This window comes from Plasmopara halstedii (assembly GCF_900000015.1).
Source record: "Plasmopara halstedii genome assembly, contig: Scaffold_2680, whole genome shotgun sequence".
NCBI lineage: Eukaryota > Oomycota > Peronosporomycetes > Peronosporales > Peronosporaceae > Plasmopara > Plasmopara halstedii.
Window position 1 is genome coordinate 27,170 of NW_020189586.1, and position 27,768 is coordinate 54,937.

Here is a 27,768-nt window from a genome sequence, read left to right on the forward strand (position 1 = left end):
AGCTGGTGATGCACCAAGGGCTGTCAAATGCACCAGCAACATTAGAAGTGCGTCGATGCTTTTCAGCACAGCACATAATTTCTGACCACACACAAATCAGCTCTAAATTGAGAAATTTGCCAACTTCACACATACATTTGACTCTAAGGTTTGGTATATCCTAAACAAGTTGTTGACAGTGATTACGTCTGACCAGGTCGCTGAAAGTTCGTCCGCAGATACCCGCAACATTGCAATGTCTCACAGTTTTCTAATTCATTCGGGTAGCTACACATCACACCTTTTTGCGTACTAATTTGATGGAACTCGGCGAAATGACTTTTGTAACTTCGGGATAAAAGGTACCTAAATTGTTATAAATAATTTAGGTGTCACAAAATAGGGGGTTGCAACATTTAACATCATAATTGTTCGATATGCATCCATTTCTTGGAAGTTTGCTTACGCGCACTTGGTATTTTTAACTGCTGTAAACTATTGTCTTAAAATCACCGTCCATTTCGGAGTATCCGCAAAGAGGCCCAATCTGTGTTTCTGTCAGCCTTGAATTATGCATTTGAAGTAATCGCAGAGCTCCTCCGTCCGTACAACTGTTATACTGTCATTTGGATATCGAATATGTCCATAACAAAACCTATATTGCTCATCACATGCTTGCTGTTCTCACCTGACAAAATATTTCGTAATTTACCAACCTTTCTATAATGTATAATCATCTTTCGTAAGTTCATCATTCTATAGACCGCTTCTCATATTAAATGGATCAAAGATTCGAAAATAATTTCCTTTCGCAAGATTGACGTGCTTTACTTTTAATCGACTTTGCTGCGACATTGGTCGCACTAATGTCGGCTCTGTTTAGAATTCTTTAGTTTAGGCAAAGTATGTCAGATGTCTCCAACCTGTGGTGCAAATTTTACTCGAATATAGTTGATACTGGTCACATTGTCATTTTGATGTTCGGAACGGCATAAATACAATAACTTCCGAGATGAAACCCGCTTTCTTCACAATCACCGCTCACGGTTGTTAAATATAAGTCTTGCTTAGTTCGATTGCGGTGCGCACGGGTTTGGGCTGTGTACAATCGCATGCTATTAGCGAGATTGATTTGGCTGCAAATTTTGCAATTTACGCTGCGTTGGATGTTCCAAAGTCGAGTTCTTATATCACCACGACAAAACTTGGCGGCTTAAATATCAATGCGCCAATTGAGCAAAATCTTGATCTGAAACATCGCCCTTCATGCTTTAAAATCCATGCACTTCTCTTTCTGCAAATTAAGCTTGCCGAGCCAATTCCGTGTCTCACACAAATTACCATTTTCAGCCCCTGGCAAAAATTTGTGTTATCGTGATGTATTCATCCCAGCTTTTGCTGTCAGTCGTCTATACTACCTTTAGAATGGCCTTTATATCAGTTACTCATCACCCTCGGCAATAGAAGATTGTTTTGTGCAAGTGACAAAAATCTCAACAAGGAGGATCCGACTTATCAAGCCGCAGGTGAAAAGCAAAAACAGTCTAATCGAATATTGATTTACATATTTAGTATTAGTCTGAATAAGAATAATCCTGTAAATACTATTAAAATTGCAGCGCAAACTAATAGCGTTAATGACATTTGAGGCTCTCGATTGCACTCTGTATAGAAACGCACAGACCCAATAACTGTGCAATTTGTTTGCGCGAGCTGTGAGAACCAATGCTTTCTCGCAAGTGTAATGGGGTTACACTTTTTTCTTATATGAAAGAGCGGGCCGCACAAGATGGTGTGACCGTAGGAAGGTTTGGATTACACAAGCCGATGTAATCACCCAATGTTGTGGCTAAAAGCCACTATGTGGCGGGACTGCCAGTAGTTACGCAAATTAATTAGGTTTCGCTATTAAATCAGGAAAACCTAAGGTTGAAAAAAACAAATCAAAACAGTTTCAATTCTGAACGGAAGAGTTCATTTACCTTGGGTTAAGGTTTTGGGTACTCTTGGAGGTAGCGGATTGCGATCCGCAATACTCGTACTGGTTCTAGTATAGAACGTAAGGTCGGTGACCTTAGTAAGCTTCCTCAAGCAAAGAGCTATGGCAGCCCCGCTGCAGGAAGGCTACCCCATTGCAATACATAACTACTGGCACCGCCGATTTGGCGTCGCTCAGATTCAGAATATGTCATCAATAGCGTCTCTGGCTATTTTGGGGATTTCAATATACTCGAATGTCTGAACACGTATCAGTGTCTACCGCCCAAGGCAGTCTCAAAATTACTCGACTAAATTGCGTTAATTGACATTTCTCGATGCGAATCACCCTTGCTTCAAAATCTCTCACTCATATTCGTGAGTCAATCAAGATCAAATAACGTACCTTGACTATTAAAGTGGACCTTGCTCTCCATACAAAAATGATCATCAGAAGATCCATGATCGTTGGCTCTATTCGGCGAAGGTGAATCATTGGAATTCGTCGATGGGGTTAGTGGTTGTGAAAGGTGTTTCGTGGAAGAAAACTTTAATGGCAAGAGTAAATTACTCGATCGATCAAATAGTCTACTTGCGTTGCGCTGAGATTGTGATCCACTAATCCCATCCTTTAAAAGTGCCCAATTTAACTATTTAAGTTGGACGCAGCATGAGTATTATATCCCTACATTGTGATACTGTTTTATTTAATCTGAAAGCTTTTTGAAACTCATCAGTGTCTAATTGATGAGTGGCTGGAATAATTCCGAAATTTGTGCTTTGTCATGTCAGACTCGTCGAAGCTTATCGCTACCTTTGCCGTGGGCTCAATCGTCGGTGCCGCGACCACCGCTCTATTCATACGCAAATCCACGACAAAAAAGCTGCTACCCAAACTATATGTGTACGATCACTGCCCATACTGCGTACGCGCGCGTATGATCTTCGGCTTAAAAAAGGTGCCTCACGATCTTGTATTTCTGGCGAACCACGACGAAATTACTCCGGTCAACCTCATAGGCTCCAAACAAGTCCCAATTTTGAAACTGGTCAATGGTCATGCCTTTCCAGAGAGTATGGACATTGTCAAATATGTGGATGAGCACTATGGCGGACCAGTCTTGCTAGCCCCGTCGTCTAATCGGCCTGAGCTTACCAAGTGGATCGAGAACTCAGCCAATGTGTTTCGAATGCTGTACCACCCACGATTTCATGCGGCTCCACTTGCCGAATTTGCCAGAATTGAGAGCCGGGAGTATTACCGAATGAAAAAAGAGAAGACTATCGGCTCTTTTCAGGATGCGCTAGATAATACACCAGAACTTGTCAAGCAGGCCAACACGTTTTTGGCGCAGCTAGCTCCTATGTTTCACTCAGATCGCTCATTTAACGAGACTCTCAGTTATGATGATATTAACCTCTTCGGCCGTCTGCGTGGGCTCACCCTTGTGCGTGACCTCGAATGGCCTCCCAAACTCCGCGAGTACATCGACTACATGGCTGAGAAGGCTGACATTCCTTTGTTAGACAACATGGCCGTGTACTGATTTGGTGCTCATTTCAGTGGATTAAGGAAGTCCTTGTTTAGGAAGGAAAAGTCATCACGTTGGTAGATCAGCAGCTAATAAATTTACTTGAAACTCTTTTTATTGCAAAACAAGATAAAAAGAAGCTAGAACAATGATAACACTTTATGCATATTTTATTGAAGTTTACATTGGAGTAAACATACGTCAAGTATCGTGTATTCTCGTTCTTCCATCACACTGTAGATCGTGTCTATTTGTGATTACGGTGTGCATTTCGCCGTCGGCAAAACGAGCCGACGGCGTCGACAGAAACGTACACAAAACTTAGAAAACAACACGTAGATCGATCTATCTATCCGACGGCGACTAGATGGAAAACAGTCGATAACCTCGAAGTTGTACATCGTCATTTTCAAATTTCTTAACACTCCATCGACCTCTATATTCTATTTCTTTGATAACCAAGCAATGTCCAAGCGCTCACACACTCCATCAAAACTGCCCGTAACAATCCTCACAGGATTTCTCGGAAGTGGTAAAACAACGCTGTTGAATCATTTGTTAACGGAAAACCACGGCAAGAAATTCGCTATCATAGAAAACGAGTTTGGAGAAGTCGGTGTGGATGACCATCTCATTCGCCAAGTCACTAGTCCAGATGACATTGGTGGAGGCGACTCGAGAAGCCGCAAATTCAATATGGGTGAAGAGATTCTTACGATGAACAATGGGTGTATCTGCTGCTCTGTTCGAGGCGACCTCGTTCGCCTGATTGCTCAGATTGTAAAGCGCAATGGAGATCGCGACCAGCTGGATGGAATTATCATCGAGACCACCGGTATGGCCGATCCAGGTCCCGTTGTGCAAACGTTCTTCGCCGAACCTTTGGTGGCGGCGACGTGCGAACTTGACGGGATTATCACTGTTGTCGATGCAAAACACATTCTGCAGCACCTTCGACCGGGCAACGGTGTAGAATTTGAGTGTGAGGAACAGATTGCCTTTGCAGACCGCCTCCTGCTCAACAAGACGGATTTGGTGAGCTCAAACGAGCTCGCTAAGGTTCATAATCAAATTCGTGAGATAAACAGTGCTGTGTCAGTCATCGAATGTCAGCATTGTCGCGTGGATCCGTCGCTATTGCTTAACGTCAAGACGTTTGATATTGACTTCATCTTGAAGAGACAGCCAAATTTTTTAGTGTCTGACAAAGATGACGCTGGTGAACATAGCCAGCATTCTAATCATGACCATGAAGATGAAGAAAAAGACCACATCAGCAAACACCAACACAAACATTCACTCGTATCCTCAGTCGGGCTCTGTTTACAAGAACCTATTCTGGTTGCGCTGTTAGAAGAATGGATTGATGAGATCCTGGAGACGGAAGGGGACGATCTCCTGCGCTACAAGGGCGTAATAAATATCGCTGGTATCGACCGGAAATACATTTTTCAGGGCGTACACACGCTGTTCAAGGGTCGATTCGCCGACAATTGGTCCCCAAACGAGAAGCGCGAGACGCGCTTTGTTTTCATTGGCAAAAATCTTGATCGTGAAGCGTTGACCGAGGGATTTCTAGCTTGTCGAGCCACAAACAAGCTAAGGTTTCAAGTGGGAGACCGAGTGATGGCCAACACTGGCGAAGATGGTTTCCAAGTTGGCACAATCGTTCAGCTATGGGATCAGGGTAATCCATACGCTATTCAACTTGACAACGATCGTAAGATTTGGGCTCCCGTTGACGAGGACGAACTTGTAAAAGCACTAGAGCTTTTTGATGACAACACCAGGCGACCGGTGACTATGGTTTACACGTTGGCGTAGCTAGTGTAGTCAACGTTGCAATCTTTACTTAACACACGCATCTGTAATTCATCAATCTCCCTAATATTCCAAATCCAAGATGATCGCATACTCAGGTGATAGCACGTTAGGTTCATTAAGCAAATTCACCTTCTCACGAATATAGAGGCAGGTCGCCTTCGACATGAGGTTTAGTAAAGTTATTACAAAGACCCTTTAGTGTCTTCCTTTTACCACCTAAAATCGCGCTTTGCACCATCCAATGTAGTTGTGGGGGATTCGACACAGAGTCTAAGATAAAAGCGCACGATCTTGTTTCAAAGACTTTTGGTCTGGAAATGCCAACCTCGATGTTTTTGGACTAGAGATGGTAGCTCAAAATTCTTTTCGCTTTCTCCAAATAATGTGACGGTATTCATCTTTTTGCTTATCTTTTCCGGTATATATGAACATTGCTTTTCCACATCAAAACATACATTAAAAGACGAAGCAATCAAATGCTTAAGAGATATCATCGACAGAAAGTGGAATCAATTACGTTTCATGAATATTCACCTCGAGTTGAATTGATATTCCAGAATCTCACTTTTCAGACCAAAAATAATGTGGAGTTGTACTCCTTGCATATCCATGGTTTACCGGGAGACCTTGCAGGTATCAATTTTACTTGTTTGATTGTACACAGAACGTCATTGACCGATAAATTCTAGATGTGAATTTTAGTGCTATGTATCGTGCGCATGAAAATTGCATCTGTGTATCGTGCTAACCCGCATCAAATACTTAAACATTCATGAGGTATATGTTATAACTCCATCGCTCAATTCTTGCTGATAAGTTAAATGCATAAACGATATAGCACACTTTATTCACAAAGCTTGACATTACGATATGATTACATAGCTGTTTCACTGACATAAAATATAAAAAACGCACTCGACACAAACGAGCAGTTGAACTCAAATTAATAGGAGGTCAACTCGAGCGCAATGAATATACACTCTTATCACCACCGATTGAGATATTATCGACGGCCAATCATCAGCATTAGTTGCATATCTTGTTCATCTGAATTAGCAAGCAACACACAATTTCCCTTAAGCCTTTAACTGTTCGTGAGGCTTATCCGTAACTGGAACAGTGTCGTCGTGAACTCTGCACAGAAAATGATTTTAATCTTAGGGTTCGAATTCACGAATGCGCAGAGATTGAGTTCGCACGATCTTGAAAGAAAAGTGACCGAGTTTCCTCATGTAAGTAGCACTATTCGTTTGCTCTGCATTTTCAGCAGTCCATACATTTGAAGTTCATGCATATATTTTTATATGTATATTATATTCAGATGTATTACATGCGGCAATGTACCTTCAGAAATACCGATATTCCGGTAATTTCGGTGAAATATGAATTCGTACAATGTACCGTGTTGTAACATTTAAAATGTTGTGTGTACAACTGACTTCGGCTGAGCGATACACTGATATGAGAGTCATCACACGCGGGATGTCCTCGGATCGAGAGTGTGCCACAACATTGACTTATTTCCCGGAATCAAATATTGCATCACACGTTATAGACCTCATCGAAGATTTCCGATCCGCTGTCACCAGTATTTGGTAAAATCGAAGAGCAGACTGTCTCCGAGGACTAATCTAGAAAAGCCATGCAGTATTGCGCTTGCTTTACAATACTACTTTTACTCAAAAGTTAAAAGTACTTCTTCGAATACAATCCGCCCAGGTAGATGTGGGGCTTTTTTGTAAAAACACACTGTACAAACGCTTAATCAATCATTGCGTCCGGAATTTCACACTACTCTCTGCATTGAGCGTGCCTGCTCTTCGATAGGCCGCTCCCATGCACCAAATTTAATGGCTCAACGAGCCCCCACTAAAGCGGCCTTCGCGATCGACGCATATAGAATGATCCTTGGCGAGGATGCCAGCGAGCTCTTTGACAAGTCAAATCTTTCGAACTCAGATCGGCCTCGCCACGTCCCCTGAGTCATTTTAGCCCTTACAAGAGGCTACGGTTCACTTTAAGCAGCATGGTAATGGGAGCGAAGCGTGATCGCGTTTGATTTTTGCCAGCTGGTAGATGTGGAGAAGAACTGCCCTTTTCATGAATAAGCTATTTGCAATGAGGTTTGCCCGTCGCAAGTTTAGACCGCAACTGGTGGCTATTAGTTGTTTGTGATCCATAGCGATCATGCACAAACACATCGCCACCACATCTCTCGCAGAGAGTGACAAGATGATTATTCTTTACCGCCGCGCACACGTTTGAGGGAAGCTATTAATCAGATCGGTCTAATGCGGTGGCGAATGTAATAAGTAAGAGCATTCTGCTCTAAAACAGCTGAATTTGCGCGCAAGTGCTTGAGTAGATATCTCTATCACGCGGCCTTCGCGTTTTTTCCAACCATTTTTCTGCAAAGGTCAGCGGTGGGTGTATCTGACTTAGTGCCTAGCATATTGCATGAGCATGCTAGAACTTTGCTTAGACTGTCGATCTCGATTTGGAGTAAGTGGCGATTAGTAAGTAATGCCGATAAGACTTTTTCCGAAAGCAAATTGGGTGCTTCCTCACTGGTCACATTTTTGTCCACATCAACAAGGTGAGCCACTTTATCTAGACGGCTCACAGATACCAAACGGATGGTATTTCTAGATGTGCCTTTCAAGGAAAGAAACTAAAGATCATGTATACGGACTACCAACAAACGATTGTAACCGCAGGCTGATCAAAGGTGCCAGTGCATGCGTCGTGGATCTAATAGTTTGACATGATGCACATGTAGACAATTAAATTTGTAGCCCTTATGCATGTTGAAATGTGAGTAGATTTCGCTCCCTGAGTCTTATGTCTTTTGTCTTCCGAGGCAGCCCTCAAAGAAGTAAACTTTAAGCAAGAGGTAAATTCTGTAATAGCTTCGTGCTTGTGTTCCGCATTATGAGATTCAAAGTGCGTCAGTGCTAGAGTATTGCAAGTATTGCGACAAATAGTGGTGCAGACATGAAACCGCGTGCTTCAAAAAAGCGATATCTAAGCTCCCAGATACCTTGCGTCCCAAATCTTTTAACAAAGCAGCATATTCAGCGTCTAAGCCATACGCAGTACCTATTAAACCATCACATCGCGACGTCACAATGCCGAAATGCAAAATCAACGGTCTGACGATACGAAAGCGCATTGATCTATAAATTGCAATACAATTCTACAGTCTTCACCATATTAATATATGGCGGTATGATTAACCTCCACCACGAATTAGACCCGGCTTTGGTGAAGGATTGTAAGTAGAATTTAATCTGCCGAGCTGGTCTTCATAGCAAAATTACAGACTGTACCCTGATGACTGTAAGCGCCGTGCACCAAGTGTGTAGCGGTATGGCTGAGCACCCGGTTGAGCTGAAGCAATCTGCAAATGATAGAGACAGGTAGAAAACACATGGACATGTAGTGGGCGAACAAATTTCTCTGTGAATGCTTTTAACTTATCTACATATAAATTGTTTGTGGTCAATACTAATACGATGCGTTTCCACTATACCAGACCGTCTATGTTCATACCAAAGAAAAGGTTAATCACACTATTGACATTCGATAAGGATACACAGGAGAACACATCCGGTTTTCTACGTATCTAAACCCGTATAATGCGTCCGCTCTGAGGCGCCAGTCAACCGATTTCTGGCTCAAGTGGTTTGTAGCTTGGTCTGGGACCAGAAGGTACCTAGTTCGATGCCCATAGGATCCGAATCAAGGACGTCGGAGATAGGTCACTAATGTGAACGAGCAATAACACCCCTGTTGTGTGACCGCCCTGCCAATCTGCACCCAATGGTGGGAGGAGGCCCCACTCACCGCAAAAGCCCCATAGTATAATGAGGGGTACGGAACTCAGTCCCAAACTGGGTCGGATAGCTACAAGCGTCCCGCGCTATAGAAAACTTAAACCTAGCGTGTGGATTCCGGTAGCTTAAATCTCTTAGGTGCCAGCCAGAAATGTAGCGACCTGCTTGAGGCGGAGCAGCGTCTCGACCATCCTCTGTAGCTGATACTCTGCTCTAGAGAAGCAATACGGCCCTATCACCGGAGGTGCATCAAGCCAGCTAACTCGATAAATCATTTCAGATGGCTTACAAATTCGGACGTAGGTCGAGATTCCCGAAAAAATTCGACATGCCATGGCGGGAGGGTCGATCTCCGCCAGCACTGCTCGATTAGCAAAGGGCGGTCCACTTTCACGTAAAACGTTTAGTACATCATAGATATTACCAAAAATTGGTAAAGTGGAAGAAATTTACTTACACCAAGAACTGATGTAAGTTTGAGGTTCCACTTCGGCAAGATCACCCTGGTGCCGTTGCCGATTGTGACTTTGTGCACTCTCGTCCTTTAACCCCTGGAGAAGGAAGAGAGTTGCCCAGCATAACCCACTTCCTCCACTGATTTTGCTAAAAGTTTACCATTTGTACGATAGCAGATCCACGCGTCTCATAGAGATAATCGAAGCTTTAACAGCAGGCTTTGGAGGCAACAAGTTTCCACCGCAACATCCATGTACTTCGCGAGATCAAGTCTTAAACGACGCTCTGGTCTGACGTACGTCTAATTGAAATCGGTAAGTAAGCTATTCTACTGGTGAGACGCAGCGCCTTCTTCGGTGAAATAGTTAATACGATACATTCCGAAATTTCCACCCGCATTCAGATGTCCTAATGGACGGCACAGGGTTTCTCCAACCGCAGGCGGTATTATTGTGGATTTAGACCTGTTGGGTCCGAAAGCGCCCGCAGACGACTTTCAAATTTTTAATTGAGACGAGAAGCACACACATAGGCGTGTAAGGGCCCGGCACAGCGAGAGGTGGGTGGAGTGTGTAAGTACGACGTGGGTGAGTTGCAAAAGGCGTTGCGTCTTTTGCGCTTGTAACTGGGATTCATGAGCCACGCTCTGCTCATTGGTGACAATTAGACGTCGTCGTGATATCTACTTGGCGGTTGGAGGTCTTCAGACTTCACGCCGTAAGGAACGGGCTTGAAGTGCGTAATTCGTGCAGAAGAGAGGTGAAGCGTAGGAAATGCCTCTTCCTTATTGAGCCGTCTGGCCGTTTGCCGTTTGCCGTCAGGTAAGGGCAGAGGTGTCGAGACAAGTCTCCGATAGTTGCTGCATCCATTTTATCATAACACACCTCAGCCTCATAACCGCAAATGTATTCAAGATCATATTGTGCTTTTCAGGGGACTCGTCGAGCCGTTTGATGGTGGGTCCGCGATGCATAGTATTTTTCGGGAGAAGGTATTGTAGTGTACAAGGGGTGGAATTCTGGTGGAGCGTTCGCTCTTGCGCAATGTCGGAAAAGATGTAAGAAGTGTGAGTCCCAGTGTGGTTTACATCTTAATTGGGTGGTATGTAGCGGAGTACGTAGTGATAAATTATCAGGGAAGCTCACCTGGTACTTTTATGCAGATATACTAGATTTACGTTGTACTTTTGTGTCATTGTGAAAATTCAGGAGTACCTTATTTTTTATACTATTGAAGCTGATAATATTTTGAGCAGATGTGGGTCCGTTGGACACATGAGCTGTAGCCTCACATCAAGAAAAACAGATGATCTTATTACCGAAAATAATAATTATCAAGTATTTGTTAAACTAAAATCAAACTGAATTTATATCAAAAATGCAGTCCAACAACTTTTTTACCTAAGGGTATTTGGTCCCACTCCTGGGTGGAGCGAACGAATTCAACCTCTCTGTGTCGTATACGCGGAATCTTCGAGTCAAACCTTCTGTGTGTCGTAAAGATTGTTGAAGAGAAGGTATGACAAAACAAAATCTGTACTATGATAAACATGCACCTTTAGTTCCGAAGTATTGGTATTTATGATAATTTCACGACTCCGTATAAGAGGTTCGAGGTTTATGTGGGTTGCCTGCTGCACGTTAAGTATCAAAGACATGTTTATTGTAAAATAATATAGTTTATCGAGCACTAGGCTAACCATACATTGGAATTACTATTGAAGTGGCAGAGTAACCCAGACAACAAGTTTTTGTTGAAGCTATCAGCTGTACTCCTTATTAAAGCTCCCAAGTATAACACTGTGTGTTTGCCAGTGTGAACCCTATAGACAGAGGTATCCGATGTGCATAATAACTGGCAACTACATTAAAAATTGGTAGCATTCCTAGTCAGTCCCACGATCGCGTCGTGAGAGAAATGTATCCTTTGTAAGGGTGAAACACGAGATGTCCAAGTATGTATTCCCGTATCAACTAGACACGCCTGGAAATCTTATGTCTATATTGGTGTTTCTGAGAGGTTAAAAAATTGGTAGTTGGAGTGACCGATGGGGTAATAGCTCGTTCGAAAGCGCTCACAGGCTTTGAGAATGCGCCAATGAGACACTGTCAGGAGCGCATCAATCTAACGTCGGTAGAAGCACAAATAGCTCCGACCATAAAGCCGCTAATGATTTGGCGACGGGTCTTTTAGCGACCGGGATGGAAAGTTTTACATCATTGAATTAGGATAGCTTAGATGACCATATATTCAATCTTGCTCCGAGCAGACCAACAGTCCATAACTTGTGCAGTCCTCAAACTACGAGTGCCGTGCGCGAGAATGGGTACTCACGTCAAATACTCCAATAACAGTCGATTTTTTTTAAAGCGTCGTATGTCGCTGAACTCGCACCGCCAATTCAGGCGTATCGGACGCGTTCGATGTTCTTGTCTACCTGCCAGGGGTGTCGTTAGCTGGCAGACTATGTTCAGGAGAGGGATATAAGATCACCACAATCGCGTCTGGTCCTTTTTCAGTGCGATAACGGAGACCAGGGTCTACGAATGGGTGCAGCTCGCACCGAGACATTTTGCATCCGCCCTATCTACTTTGAAGAGGCATAAGTATTGCGGTCAAAATTGAGCACAACTACCGTGTCGCGAGCCGATGGGGTGCCAGAAATGTTAGCATTACAAGCACGCCAAAGGTGGCCTTGTTGAGGAAAAAAGATAGATCTTCTGGCTGCTGAGAAAGTGTGCGATACTTGCAATTTTTTTATGCGAAAATACAGAATATATCGGCCTTATGGGTCCTCTTTTTTCGGGAAAGAGGTCCGAAGAATCGAGCATTCAACCGAAGGAAGACGACAACATCTCACAGCAGAACGTCAGCTCCCTGTATGCAGCCCTGCGCCTACTGGAAGGTCTTTTTATCTGTAAGTCATGGTCAATGGGATTTCACCCTTTAAGTAGCAAATCGTGCTCTAAAAGGTAAGGCTCACGGCGCAGAGTTGTTGTCTGTTGATACCAGTGTCCTGGTCTCTATGGACCGAGGAAATTTCTGATAGAATCAGAAGCATCGCGCATTTTGTACGACACGCGACAAACACGACGCAAAACATTGAAGATGCCACAGATACGATCTCCATGCGTTTGTGACGGGGACACTGGAAACGATGTTACCAGTTATGTTGAACTTCCAAGCAGAAGTTAAGGACTTTGTCAACATTAAACGTTATCTAGACCTGAATCAATATTCGCAATGCGATTCCATTCGAGGTATGGCACAGCTGAAACCATGGGTTGACTGGGAGTCAAAATGGTTCAATTACATGCGCTTATCCTCTGGTGTAGCATTGACAAATAATGCAAACATTAGCTGCCATAAACAGATGAGCTTTTGGCGCGGGTACAGAGTTCGATATCCTCAGGGCGGGGAATGGAGGTAGCAATAGCATTACAATATACTCGGAGAAAACTCAGAGTACAAAAACAGCAGTAAGCCGAGGTACGGAAAAATTCTTTCTTACATCGCAGCCTCAACCGTGTATCATTGTTGAGGCGAGAACGGACGACTTTATGTCGTGTCTTCGGGGTGTATTCCTGACGGAACAAGAGAGAACAGTTGTGAGCTGCTAAATTCTACGCCAAAGCCTTTAAAGTTGAAGGGTGATTGTAATTTGCGAGTAAAAAGGCTAGACCCTAAAAATATGAAAGACAGTATTTTCTTGCCACATGTGGCCGGTGTGTTGAGTTGACATTCTCGTGACAGGCCCACCGTGCGAACCCAAAGAGCTCCACGGGCAAGCATTAAAAAAATATTTCACTCGTATAAGGTAGTCCAAGAAGTTGTAGGCGTTCTCTCACTACCACTGGTTGAAGCCCTCATTGAGTTCTACTAAATTTCCCATGACGATGTTTGTTAAAGATTGCAAAACGGTGAAGTCTCTGAATTGGTACGCTTGATGCCTGAGGTTAGCTGGATTCATCTTCCGTCATTTTTTCCAGGGCGTTCGCACATCACTGCATGCGAGGACTGGTTCACTTATCCACAAGAGCCCAGCTAGTCCCAATGATAGAAATTGACGACCTGGTGACGGGATACTTACCAAGAATGTTACCCCTGGATACGGAAGTTTATCATGCAATTGACTTGGTCCCCAAGACTTAAGATTGTATCACACGGCAATATTTATTATTGATTGAGCAGTGTGACGTCACTGGCACTCTCTTACGCGCTAAGAAGTAGCGGATTTGATAAAAGTATTCAAATCTTCGCCTCGTCGCCGTTGCGCTAGGAAAGCTATCAGAAAGTGACAAATTGTATATGCTTGATCTATGTGTTGCTTAAGTTTCGGCGCAAACGTTAAATACTAGAGATTACGCGCGGCAAAAAAGCATATCCACTGGCACGCTTTCTAGCTTTTTCTATCTGATTGATGGCGATTATCAACTGCTGAGAAGAACCACCAACGTCCTTTCAATTGCCGTGAAAACTCAAGCGGGATGCTCTGTATGTAATTGTTCATGCGACAGAGGCGGTCAAATGCACCAGCGACGATCGATCGTTAGGAGACACAGCTATCAAGGCCACATCGTGGCTAACACAAGCCTTTCTAGTTTCGTTGTTGTGCAGACCGCTGAAAGTCGGTTGCGGAGAACTACATTGAACGTTTGCGAGCGATACTTGTGTAAACGCACATAAAAGGCTAATCGCTAATTTTGACAAGTGTGGGTTTATTTACAATAAAATCTTTCTTTTACGTTACTATATTGGAAAGCACGGTTTATTGGCATATTCTGCAAACCCGGTATTTTTAGGTAAGTGGTTTAGCCTGGTCAAAAGTCAACACAAGTCTAGTGCAAACTATGGCGACATGACACTGCTCCTCAACGATCTTCTTACAACAGATGTCAAATGGTGTTGGAGTGCGGGGGAAGAATTAGTCTCTAACGCTGTGTAAAAAAGCTTTATGAGTGCCCCAGAATCCAGATCGGCCTTGCCACGTCGTATGTGATGCTTCAGCCTTTGCAAGTGTCTACGCTTTCCTTGAAGCAGATAACATAAACGCGTGAGTGTGTTTGAGTATCATCGATTTGAAACTGCTGAGGAAAATTAGCCTTATCGTGATAAGGAGTTACTTACAGTGATGTATGTCATCGTCAAGTTCCGGGTGCACCTGCTTGGCAATTAGTCAATTGTGCTCAATACAGATCATACATCGTCGCACATAAGCAACGTTGCCACCACATTTTTTACAGAGAGCGGCAAGCTGATCATACTTCCTTGCCGAGTGTACCTTTGAAGCAAGGTATCACCCGGGACGGGCTAATGTGGCGGTGAATGCGCTTTTGCGTTGCCCCAAATGTTTTGTGTCGCATGTCAATGCTGATATCTTCAATTGGTAATATAATACGTGGCCAGATGCAACATGTGCTGCGCATCTGAAAGTCTGAAAAGCAAGGAATTTGAGAGCTTAAATATCGTTTTATCGCCTCGCTTTGCCTTATATCAAGACTTACTGTATTTCTTTACTAACCCACATGACGCTCAGTGCGACGTAGTTTCATAGCGAATTTGAGTACAGAAAACTGAACGAGGCATATGATCTCACCTCGGTAAGCTATCTCGGTAGAAAAGACATACTGCTTGTTAAGCGCTACGTAGTTTTGGTCCAACAAAGACGAGTGGGTAAGCACATTTGTGCGCACGTTCGGAATATGCCAAGGTATTAAATTTCCGCATGCGACAGCTCATATGATCTGCTGCTTCTGGCAAAAGGCTGGCAGACAATCAGTTTAGATTTGATTTTTGGGCTTCTGCGTGACACTGACGGTAATAATGATATCATACATCTGTGAGTTAACTGAATTTGATGATAATGTGACTGGTGAAAATACAGCCAAGCTGCTCATCGACAAAGTATCCTGCTGGTATCCATTGTATCAGATAATGATCTGCACTTAGCAACGAAATTTTGGCAAATATTATTCAGGGGGGCTTGGCGCCAGTTTAGGAATGTTTACCGCTGACCAGCCACAGATAAATTGTCATGCAGAACGCGTGAATCACGTCGGTGCTAGATTCAGATACTCCCACTACATTAATTTGTGCTTAGAAAGCATTACATGACTTTATGGATATACATTATCTACATAGGCTCCGGGTGCCTTGCATCGCCGCGAAGTTGCTTTGATCTAAGCGTGGAGGGAGGCTGTTGCTCAAGGTCGTCTTGCCGATGTAGACCCAGCTACACTTCGTAGCAAAATCAATTGTCATATCTTGATAAGATTGGGCTTCGCGCGTGTATGCGACGCTTTGGCTGATAATCAATAAAATCAAAAGTTCCACGCTTATGTCAAGAGATCGCGAATATGTTGTGGAGCAAAAGGTTGTAGTTAAATGCAACAACACTACAGTATATTCCTTTATTTGGCAAAGTTGTGACAGCTCTACGTTCAACTGTAATGGTCGTCGCAGAGAAGAGTTTTTAGTTATATAGTAAATATTCTAGAGCGGATGCAAACACACCCAATGTTCAATGTGGCTAAATGAAGCCATACAACGATCCCGCTGTTATGAGGCAGTCAGAAGTGATGGACTATGTTGCAGACGAAGCAACGCCTCTAACATCCCTTCAGCTGATTTACCCTCTGCTTTAAAGCGACAGCGCATTCTAAAGCACTAGAAATGCTCAAGTAAGGCATTGTGAATACGATCAAATCTAAGATCCGGCTCATCTCAGCCTCAAATGTATATCGTGGCTCTCGGCGACAGTTGACACGCTGACACGACTGCGAGGGCCCACGAGAGCTTGTCGCGGACGCTTCGACCCTCTGCAAATTCGTACCATACTTTTATACAAAACATATCATCGTACCATATTTTTATAATGTTTTGCATTGCAGTACCATATTTTGGTCTGCATAAGCAACATCAAACCATACTTTGTTACAAATCACAGTATTTTTGATTTATTTGCGTTATTTATTTACATGTTTTGGTATTTTTATGCAAATTCATACCATATTGTACGGTATAAATTCGTACTATATGGTATGGAACGAATTTGCATAAAAATGTGGTACTACAATGCTATAAAATATAAAATATGGTACCATATTGTACCATATTTTATATTTTATATTTTACATTTTATAGCATTGTAGTATCATTTTTTGGTCTGGATAAGCAATATCAAACCATACTTTGTTACAAATCACAGTATAGTATCATTTTTTGATCTATTTGCGTTTTTTATTTTACATGTTTTGGTATGTTAATGCAAATTCGTACCATACTTTTATACAAAATATATTATCGTACCATATTGTTATATTTTTTAGCATTGTAGTACCATATTTTGGTCTGTATAAGCAAAATCAAACCATACTTTGTTACAAATCACAGTGTAGTATCATTCTTTGATTTATTGCGTCATATAGTTACATGATTTGGTAATTTTATGCGAATTCGTACCATAATTTCATACAATTTATTTCATCGTACCATATTATTATACTTTTTAGTATTGTAGTACCAGATTTTGGTCTGCGTAAGCAAAATCAAACCATACTTTGTTACAAATCACAGTGTAGTATCATTTTTTGATTTATTTGCGTCGTATATTTACATATTTTGGTATTTTAATGAAATTTCTGCCATAATTCTATTTCAAACCATATCATCGTACCATATTTAAAAAGATTGATCATTGTAGTACCATATTTTGGTCTGCATAAGCAACATCAAACCATACTTTGTTACAAATTACAGTATAGTTTTTGATATATTTGCGTTATGTATTTACATGTCTTGGTATTTTTATGCACATTCGTACCATACTTTTATACAAATTATATCATCGTATATTTTATCTCAGAACCTTTTATTCTGTTGAACCCGTCTCTTGTCATGAAAGGAGGTCAAAAAGATCTTTAAACCTGCAATAAGCTTGCTGTGCACCTTGCACATAGAAATCTTTGACGTCGACGAGTCCGTGTTGACAAACGAATGAATGTTATATTCATACGTTCCACCCACGAGCGAATTTTAGAGTCTCCGCAAGAACTAATTTTAAGGTTGCTCTGCAACCTCATTCAATATATACTACAACTGTTCTATCTTAAGCTGATACGAAATATCTACATTTAGCTGTTTCCATAATTAAAATTGTCATCATAGCTTGAGTGAGGCTAACAGCCCACGTGTGCCACAACCGTTTTTTTACAGTATCATTTTTTTCACAGAAAGCTAATCTTTAAAACATTTTGATATTTACAATTGCTAAGGCGTGACGTGTATTTTGTAAAATTGTACAGTATTGTGTATGTACAATTATACCCTAGTGAAAGGAGTGTGCACACATTTATAGTACGTATCCCATTAATATTTCACCAATAAGTGATCACATTGAGGCTCACACTTCTTATGTCGTTTCAAAACGAAACCAAACATGCGCGCTTCGCGAGCACCTATTGCGCCTGTGGTTAAAATCAACTCTTAGCACCTAGCAGGTTTTGCTCTAAATATCATCTTCGTGCCTGGGATCGTCTGCCTTATATCACTTCAATTTGCTCGAGGAACCTCCAAGAAAGGCGTTGTCTTTGCCACCATCGCCCAAAAGCTATACTTCTAGCCGGTCTTTGATGAGAGCGGTCAAATTTACTCTGGTACCAACACTGTCGCCCTTACGTGGAGCGACACGTCCTGATTGTTTACTAAGAAAGCGATACCGGCGTTCAGCTCCTCTCTGCACGATTTACGAGTTTGTATCCTTTGCTAACAGCGAGTAGAGTTGTGACGCCCCACGTTGGAAATCACGACGACTTCAGCTCGTTGGTGACGAGCAGGACATGTTTAAGTTTTCATAGACTACCGTGGGTCAGGGACCTAGCTTGCCTGGCTACAAGCTCAAGCGGCACACTAATTTTTGCCATATTCATCACGTCGATAATTTGGTTTTGAGCAATTAGAAGTTGCTCGTCGTGTTGGGTCGGGTCTCTTACATGCATATTTATTTACGCCTTCCGTATTATGAGCATATCGAGCTTCTAAAAAACTCCTCGCGAGCAACTTCAGGTCATAAATCGTCAAGAGTATCGCCTGCGCTCAAAAAATAACTGTGTCCGTCTCAATGGACGGACGTTGGGGACTATATGCTGGTCAGTGAACCGAAAAGAATTTGTAGCTGGATGCAAAAACACGTTGTTACCGCTTAACAATTTAATTATAGTGATGCGAAAGTCCGACTAGAGCGCCGACTTTACGAAGCACAAAGCACGACTCAGTCACCGAGGTGGAACTTCATCATCTCCAATGGTATCTGGCAGAATCCCCGCTCGTCTTCACGTAACTGCTGAAACAGCTACCGAACAAAGGTCGAGCTTACAAAAAGCTCGGATCACACCTTCTAAGAGAGATTGCTTTGCGACGGGTGAGCCTTCATTAGAAACGATAAATACAGGCACTGGGCGCGTCAGGTCGAAAGCAGCAACGGCAACAAAATTATCTTGCCAAAGTGGAACCTTAATTCTCCATGACTTCTTAAAAGAAGGGCACCCTATTTACCCCATCACACACTGGTTACAGACTTCATGAAGCGACCGATCTACCAAACACTTTACGTGAATCTGGAGCATCTCATGCCTTTTGTCGAGCGCTGTCACCGGAACACGATCCCCCGAGGCTGCCTCTAGCGCTCTCTCGTTATAGGCGACACGTCGACTCTCGATGAGGATCTCGGCATGCGTTCATAACTGGGCAGGAATAAAATAATCTATACAACCGCACGCGTGGCTTGTAATCTCTTCATCGATTCAGAACCGTGTCGCTGCTCGAGAGCAGAAGTAGATTAGCTACAGGGGATAATGGAAGCGCTACTCTGCCTACAATAGAGCACATAATATCCGTTTGGCTTGGAAGAGTGGGATCGCGGTACAGCCTCATTAAGCTCACGTGAACACATGATGTTTTCGCTTTTCTTCCGATTTAGCGGTCCGATGTAGCATTTCCACAACTTAGTTTTATAGATTCAGACACCGTATGTCTAAATTGATCAACCGTGCTCAATACACCTATTTTCTGCTACATTGTATGCGTGGTCCTCCTGCCTTCAATTAGCATGCAGCTTGTAAAATTACGTCTATCAGCCATAGATCCACACTCGGTGTATGATCAGCAATGCCGTCCACATAAAATTTGCGTCATGATACGAAGTGTAGCCGGTCTAATATGAGAAGTCAAATCGTATTGTGGACCCTTCTTCCACCAAGACCGGGGCCACTTAGTTGCATTGTCAAGCCATTTTATAGTATACTTTAGTAACAATCTAGAAACTTGAATAAATTTTCAAAACTTTGCTGTGTAGTGCGAATCTCGATTTACAACAGTGATCACCAGGAAGGCATGTTAGGCAAAAAAACTTTGTTAAGAAGCAGCTGGGCTATATCCTCACCTGTCACAATATCGTTGATAACAGCAAAGTGAACTACTTTCCTCAGACGGTCCACAGAGATCACATTGACAACATTACTGGACGCGCCTGTGGAAAATGTTATACCAGTGAGCTATTAATAATCTGTGGGGACAGGCAGAATTGGAAAAAGGCGTCGCATGCGGCGAGGTTTAAACCCTCTGACACATTGTATACATGCAGACATGTCTGCGTATCTAATCACTACTAATGCATAAAGCTAATCTAGCAGCATGTATTTTTATCTTTTGAAGTAGCCATCCAAAAGGGTACAATGTACTTCGTACAAGATTGTGTTCTTAAAGTTCTCATCATGAGGTGCCACTGTAAATGCCTATAAAGTGGAACCATGCTGGGATAGAATGATTTTTTGCAGGCCAATTTCTCAAGTTCATTCAGACAGAAGAACTGGCTAATCTACAGCAGCCTACATCTTGGAAGGACCTGCCCACACGCCTTGCTTCCTAATGAAGCAACCAAGGAGGTAATTTCTTCGAGGCAAAAAAACACGCTGCTGTTGGCTAATAACTTTCTTGAGCGCAGGCTCACGAGCGCCGCTAGCAAGTTGCAAATCGGGGCTTCAGATTTGACCTCGCGGTATGGGGACGGATACATCGTCGGAATACGTTTGTGCATAGCTTCGTTGTGATTTAAACAGCTGGTTCACGAGACGATAAGTGTCATTAGTGCATATGACACTTTCTGTTGAATATCAATCATCCCAGGTTATCCCGCTCGGAGTTTTTATCGCGGTAGGAGGGATACCGCTGTCATCGTCAGCATTTGATCATACCCATCAACTAGATCGAGGGCACTGGACATGCCAATCTATTCACTTTTTCTAGGAATCGGTGTTTGCGTCGAAGTAATGGCTGCATGTAGCTTATACAAGCTTGCACGTTTTGCCACTTGTCGTCAGCCGTTTTCACACAAGAAATTGGTGCCGAGTTTGAAAGTTTACTCTTGCTTACAAATCTCGTTTCCTTATTCGGACGTAAGAAAGCATTAATGACGTGTCAGTGCTCCTATAGTAAGATTCATTGCTGTGCGACGTAAACTCTGATTTTGGAACGAGGTCAACTCCATGACGCCCTCCAGTAACACGTGCGTTGAATCTCTCGTCATCACGTCAGACTATTTTACAAACAAAAATTGAAATGATCAGCAGGATTCTTGAGGAAAGCCCTCCCACTCCTTGTACTCAGTGCTCTTCGAGTTGCCTAAAATATAATCATCACTGTTGTAGACGAGCTCAGCTCCTCTAATACCAGCCGTAACAATTCGGTGATCTCGCCGTCCATAAATTATTTGCGCGAACCCCCAACATCTTATTCTTTTTGCTCTGTGATCATATATACTCGATGTATTGAGGGAAGGCTTGCATCCCCAAGACAAACTCAGTCACAAATGAGGAATCTTTCAAACCCATAGCCCGTGCAGCTAAGCTGCTCCACACGATGAACCCGTCACATGGTTGTGACTCAGCAGTACCTCCACCTCGTGACAAGAATGGGTCAATTTTTCTTATCTTCAGGGCCTAGCCCTTCCGCTCCACAGGATTCGACATGAGATTTTAACTTTCCACGGGACTTGACACAAGAGACAATAGATAATAGCTACCTTGCAACCCAAAGCGAAGGGAATACGCAAGGCGAAGATGCTTCTTTCTATCGCGGATGAAACATGAGTGAGTTAAGTAGGACATCTCTGCAACTTAGGGATATCTCTCTACCTTCTTCTTCGCTAAGACTGAGATTCATCACCTCTGGCGCGTTCGTAGACCTCACATTCTCAGCACCCCATACTGCCCTTGCGGCACGGAGGTTGTGCGCCTCATTGAGTGCGACACTTAAGTCCTCTATGCGAGCCGTATCCATTCGGAGACCCTCTATGAAGATGGTATCCGTTACCGTCCGGGAAAGGGTCGGACGCAATCGTAGCGATGGAAAGTTCTTAGCTCCTATCCAATTCGCCAAATCTCGCCTCCCTTGGCGGGTACACAATCCGAGCACACCCAATATGCTTGATGAAACAGCGCGAAAATGTACGATATCTGTTGCTTCAAATCGTGTCACTAGGAAACGCCAGTCGCACATGAGTGCCCGTTTTTGCGTGTGGCATCCTTTGCAAGCGCGATGCATTGTGGCTTCGCTGGATACGAGGTCACATCCATGAGACGTCAACTTCCTTTATCAAAGGAGGAGATTTTCTTTGTCCCGGTTTACAAAGGCGTGAGCGTTCAACACCATAGTCTCACGGTGGGAGCTTTCAGTTTCTGTACCAGTGTCTGGTGGCGTAGATGTGTCTCACCAGCGCATTCTTATAGCTGGTCAGTGTCTCCTGGCGAGTCATTACAGCTTCCGACCCTTTCGCCACCTCTTCCCTGATCCCATCAAGGTAAAATTTAGACAAAAGCTTGTTTTGTTAGTCCATGTTTCCTGTAAACAAATATTCGAGCTCGCAGAGGATACATTCTTTCTGCGACTCTGCCAGGGGGTTGACTACATGCTCTATTAAATGCAACGGGATTGCCGCGCACTTTACACATAGAAACCTTCGACCCTCATATTCCGCGCTTACAAACGCATTAGGGAAAGTTTCGCGCAAACCTTCCAGAAGCGGGCCGAGCTCTGCTATTCCAAGAGTATATATGAATAATTATATTCAGTAGTCAATAAGTACATACACTTGACTATCTCTCACGGTTATACTGTAACACTCCTCGGATCTCATTGATACCGAAAGTTTGAGTAATCATAATTACATCAGGTGTAATATGGAATCTGCCCAATTCCTTAGTATCTGACAGGCGATGATCAATGCCTCGTCTTAACGACAATCTCCACTCTGTGAAGCGTAGATCAATCTTATAGCTTGGAGGATTTAGTACTTACCCTCACTATATGTCGGGTAGAAAAAAAGTTAAAATAAAAAGCATGAGATTTGCTTCAAACTTGTGGTATGATATAGTTAGAATTTCTACAAAAATTACTTTTATATTTTTTCAGTGTTTCACTCTTCTTTGCTCAGAATCTGCAAAAGGGGTGTTTTGAGGTGGAAGTTTCATGTTAATCAGCCAAACTAGAGTCTATGTGGACATGGTATCGCCAGACATGAGCGATCTAATTAAAATCTTCATCATACTGTACTATCGGAGGGTCAGACCCTTTAGTTGTAATATCGATCCTGAATAGGCAAAAAACAAAAATTGTGTTGGTTTGGACACAAGAAGACTGAGATTCTGAGAGGTCTTCATTCACCTGCAACATTCGTAGCACATGTTAGTGTAACATGTTACTCGTAAACTTCGCACCTTGCGACTAAAAGCCGCATAAAATGCTGCTATACAAATCGTTGATGTTTAAACTTGGTACTGTCTATGTGCATAGATCAGATTTATCCCTCAAGATCAGATCAAACCTCCGGCTGATTGTCCGTACTCTCAAGCAGTCGATTGAAATCCTTAGGATTTCATTTCCTCTGGATAGCTTCTATACAGCAATCTGGTCATTCTATTGTCGCACGTACCAGAAAATTCGATGACACAGCTGTTTTTTCAAAACCTTATAATAGATTAGGTTTTCAACAAAGTAACTTTATCAGTGCTAAAACCTGTTCCTTTCTTAATATTAACCCTCATATACATTCACCAAAGTGATCCTGCTTCATTATCTAGAGCACCATAATTTTGGCTTCTGGAGTAAAGTCTTGCCCTTCTGTATCGTCGTAATCGTTCGTAATAAATGAAGCTGAATAACCAACAAGAGTAAGAATGCAAACAAGTTGTGCAGCTGCTCGCATTTGACTTGACTCATACGTTGATGCTGTTTAAGAAAGAGAATAAAAAAAATTGTTAGTAAAGACGTTTTATATATGCTGACATCAAAGTTTTACCATTATCGAAAAGGATCGTTGACGTCGAGTTGAGACGCATAGTCTTCTCGCAATATTCCTCGCCTAGTCCTTTATCAATGCAATCGTCGATCGAAAGACGCGGCGCTGGAGGTGAAAAGGTCTTTCCGATCGGCATATAAATGAGAAATGCCATGAAAAAGAGCGAAAAGAAAATCACTTGGATCGTCAGTGTTTTTTTTCTTCTTTCAAGCTTGACTCCCGTAGTTGAACATGAGTGTTCCATGTCCGTATTTAATCCCGTTAGCACTTGATATAATTTATAGCTGACAATAGTCTGCATAATAGCCAGATATTAGATCTATCTGGTTAAGTATCATGCCGACTCCTTACGTACGTTTAAAAGGATAGCAAGGGTCTCTAGATAAAAGAACCACTGAGCACCAAAAGAGTGGAGTTGAGAGTATCTGGATGTATCAAAGAAAGCCTGCATGTAACGGTAAGGTGTTAGAATTACAACTTCATAGTCGACACAATCATGTTGATCTTGCGTACCAGGACGGGGAGGCCCAAATTAGCTAAAATACCAGCAATACAGCTAATAGTGGACAGCGTGCTATGTCTCTTGGCATCTCCCGGCAGCGTTGACATGTGGTACTGCCAATTAAATGTCCACGTGATTACGAGAAGGATAGCAGCAGTCGTGAGACCAGTGGTGAATACATAGTATGCGGGGTAGTCTGTATAAAGATATCACCATTAAACATTCCACTTCCAAAGTGTATCCCTCATGGTCTTGTGCCTTACCTCGACCCATGTCCGATAAAAATGGCCACGTTAGACCACTGACGTAAATGTCATTCGCTTTGACAATAATGACACAAGTGATGAGCGTGATGAGAATAGTTATCGAGGCGCCGAGCGGGCATGCTGTTCGTAGAAAGTTGAGTAGCTCAAAAGAATTCATAGATGGCTTGAGTCGGGAAACAATCGAATGATGCTAAGAATCGCAGTGATCCATCAGACTTTGCTCTGAGTACATGTACGGTACCATACAGTGACATAGACTTATGGATCAGGTGATGAACCGAATCTCTGGCTGTATTTGCGAACACATCCGGGTGGACAAAACCGGGGACTGTATCACAAATTTTTTGCGATGTAGTAGAAACCTCTGTATAAGAATGACGGGTGGTGAAACTGCTGCGAACTAAGTGATTTAATGCTTGATGGTGAAAAAGCTGGACCATAATGACTTCGTGAGTATATTCGTGAGTTTTTGAGTATGTAAGATGCGTCTTATCAAAGCGAAAATAAAATGTGATCGCAGAGATGAGATGACCAGTCTTGAAGATCCTGATAAAGTTAAAGTGTTTTGAAAAATATGCGGCATGAGGGAGCAACCATGTCTTGAAATTTTTACCTTAACCACTTTTATTCTCCAAGGAGAAAATCTTATCTTTGTCAGGTTTATAGACGGAGAGTTAGATCTGAAGAATCCATTGTTCCTATATATCCGGCATCCATGAGATTCAGCCACTTTCCTGACGGGTAATACCGGGTCGTAAAACCTATCAAAGAGACTGACTCTAATATCGCATCAGCGATAAATCCCCTCTTAAACTTGATCCTTACTATGATCTCCAAGTTATCCAAAAGTAGCTACCATGCGACGCTCGTTGAAGCGTGTCTGGCTCGCTAGTAACGGCATTGAGAGCCCGAATACCTCGTTGCACCGACTCAAGCCGCTTCGTTATCCATTTTTATCAATCGTTTCGTCCTTTAGCAAGCTGAATGAGACAAACGATACCTTGAATCTTCATAACGAACAACGACTAGGTGATGTAGTCTGGAAGCCCGAACACGAATTTCCTGGTCGCTCTGTGATCGATCACCATGCCATGACTTTATCACGCGAGCTGCAAGTTCTTCTTCGAATTGCTCGTGTATCGCTACACAGCATTGCACAACCTGCGAGGCTCGTACTACTTGGTGTATGCTCCACCGGTGTGCTTGGTCTCTCAACCTATGAGGCATATCTGCTTCTAGATCCGACGCTTCCCGTCACTGGAGATTTGCTTTACTTTATGTTCAAATACTCGATGCACAATTTTCTTGCGAGTTGCATTTGGGAAACGCGAGCGCCAGAGCTTGTAGCACAAGCAATAGATCTCGATCCAACGCACATACTTAGAGTTTTTCACCCTGAAACATCAAGCGCTGATGCAGCGTTGCAGCTGCGAATTATGAGCTTATTCACTACTCGAGCAATGCTGGCAGGATTTATGATTGTAACGCAACTTTTAAATATTGTTCGGGCCAGCGGGAAAGCGGCATCAGAGTATTCGGAAAACGTGTACAGAGGACTAGAACCACCTTTGCATGGACTTAAGGAACGAATTATTCGACTTGCAGGGCAAGATAGTGACGTTACTGAAGTATCTATGGCACGATATGGAGCTCATATCCTTCCAGTGTTTGAAAATCTTGAACGCCATCGACATCTCGTAGCACAGTGGTCGCTAGGGGGTCGAGTTCCGTGTTGTTGGAGTGTACCTACGGGAGAATACGGCTTTCGTCACTCATGGTCCGGTTTGCATATTGATGAATCATTTCTACTGCGCACAACTACGGGTAAATACATATTGTGCATTGAGGCTGATGCTACATTAAAAGATCGAGCGTTTGAGTTGTTGGTTATATCGCCAACAACGCCTGCGTCAATAAACGAAGAGCTCACAATCGAAGATGCTTCACAAGCCTATCGACTTGTTGAGCGGCAGACAGCGCTGGCTCTCCGTAGACCATTTCGAAGTCTTTGTGTGCTTTTAGGAGACTCTCGTCAGCCATGTGATCTTGGTGGAGAATCATTCGTGACACTGCGTGAACGAATGCGTCTTAAGCAGGAGGTGAACGTGCTGATCGACTCAAAAGCACCTCCCTTGATTGAGGTGCTGAAATGGTGCGGGCGCTTTGTGGATGATCGAAAGACATTAGTTCTGGACGTCACACCACACAATTTTACGCCGCTAAAGTTAGTTTTAGAGCATCATGGCTATGCCGTCCTTACTCCAGCAGAGGCTGTGGAATTTGAGGAGGCTGAGCGTGCTGAAATCGCTGCTGTGGCAAAAGCCAAAATTGAAGCAGAAGAAGAGGAGAAGCGACATCGGCAAGGGCTAGAGGAACAAGAACGTGTACTGGCAGATGCATTGTGTCACGATGATCCTGTGCTTGATGCGGTGTATAAGACAGAAAAAATTGTTCAGGCAGCAGAAAGAATTGGTGAGGCCACAGAAGTCAAAAACACGACACAGGAGCAGGTAAAGGCTGAAAATACGACAAAATACAATAGCAATGAGGCGAAGACTTCTGATAAACGAAACGAGGCATCTGCTACACGAAGAGGAAAGCATCCTGAAAAGCTCCCTAGACTTCTGTATTACCCAACAACTGCAGCTACTATCAATGCGGTACATTCAACGATGACTTCCGGAGATGGCTTATCAGATCCACGCCGATGTTGCGTGCTGATCAATCAATCTTTTGGTCTTGAGCATCTGAATGAACTGGCCAATAGTGCCGGCGAAAAATTTCATCCTGTGTGCGCAGCCGAGATATACGATGACTATTACCGCCAAGTGCGAATCTGGACGCGTATGGGTCATTCCGCCGCTGTTATCCAGCGTGAGCTTGATCAACGCTTTGAGCCTGTTCGAGATGTTCTTGACGCCATTGCAGCGTTGAAGCACGAAGTTTCAAGTGAGAATAGCGTGCAATTGCTTCATCAAAGGCAAAGTATGACATGAGATGCGGTAAAGTGGGTGGTATATTACGAGTTTATAAATGATAATAACAA

General features: G+C 43.0%; 5 protein-coding genes across 5 annotated transcripts; 4 read left to right on the forward strand and 1 right to left on the reverse strand.

Moving 5' to 3' along the window:
• Positions 1-884: 884 nt before the first annotated feature.
• PHALS_04737 (uncharacterized protein) lies at positions 885-1,357 on the forward strand (the record flags this gene model as incomplete). Its single annotated transcript, XM_024718570.1, has 2 exons — positions 885-958; positions 1,051-1,357. 2 exons carry the CDS (start codon positions 885-887, stop codon positions 1,355-1,357), a joined length of 381 nt encoding a protein of 126 aa, XP_024583955.1.
• A 1,537-nt stretch (positions 1,358-2,894) lies between these two features.
• PHALS_04738 (family glutaredoxin) lies at positions 2,895-3,503 on the forward strand (the record flags this gene model as incomplete). The annotated part of the gene is made up of 1 exon (XM_024718571.1): positions 2,895-3,503. One exon carries the CDS (start codon positions 2,895-2,897, stop codon positions 3,501-3,503), a length of 609 nt encoding a protein of 202 aa, XP_024583956.1.
• Positions 3,504-3,953: 450 nt separating this feature from the next.
• Positions 3,954-5,312, forward strand: PHALS_04739 (Cobalamin synthesis protein; the record flags this gene model as incomplete). Its single annotated transcript, XM_024718572.1, has 1 exon — positions 3,954-5,312. One exon carries the CDS (start codon positions 3,954-3,956, stop codon positions 5,310-5,312), a length of 1,359 nt encoding a protein of 452 aa, XP_024583957.1.
• An 18,420-nt stretch (positions 5,313-23,732) lies between these two features.
• Positions 23,733-25,162, reverse strand: PHALS_04740 (Frag1/DRAM/Sfk1; the record flags this gene model as incomplete). Its single annotated transcript, XM_024718573.1, has 6 exons — positions 23,733-23,884; positions 23,955-24,249; positions 24,310-24,399; positions 24,468-24,652; positions 24,720-24,912; positions 24,959-25,162. 6 exons carry the CDS (start codon positions 25,160-25,162, stop codon positions 23,733-23,735), a joined length of 1,119 nt encoding a protein of 372 aa, XP_024583958.1.
• A 417-nt stretch (positions 25,163-25,579) lies between these two features.
• Positions 25,580-27,718, forward strand: PHALS_04741 (uncharacterized protein; the record flags this gene model as incomplete). The annotated part of the gene is made up of 1 exon (XM_024718574.1): positions 25,580-27,718. The coding sequence occupies one exon, from the start codon at positions 25,580-25,582 to the stop codon at positions 27,716-27,718; it is 2,139 nt and encodes a 712-aa protein (XP_024583959.1).
• Positions 27,719-27,768: the final 50 nt, after the last annotated feature.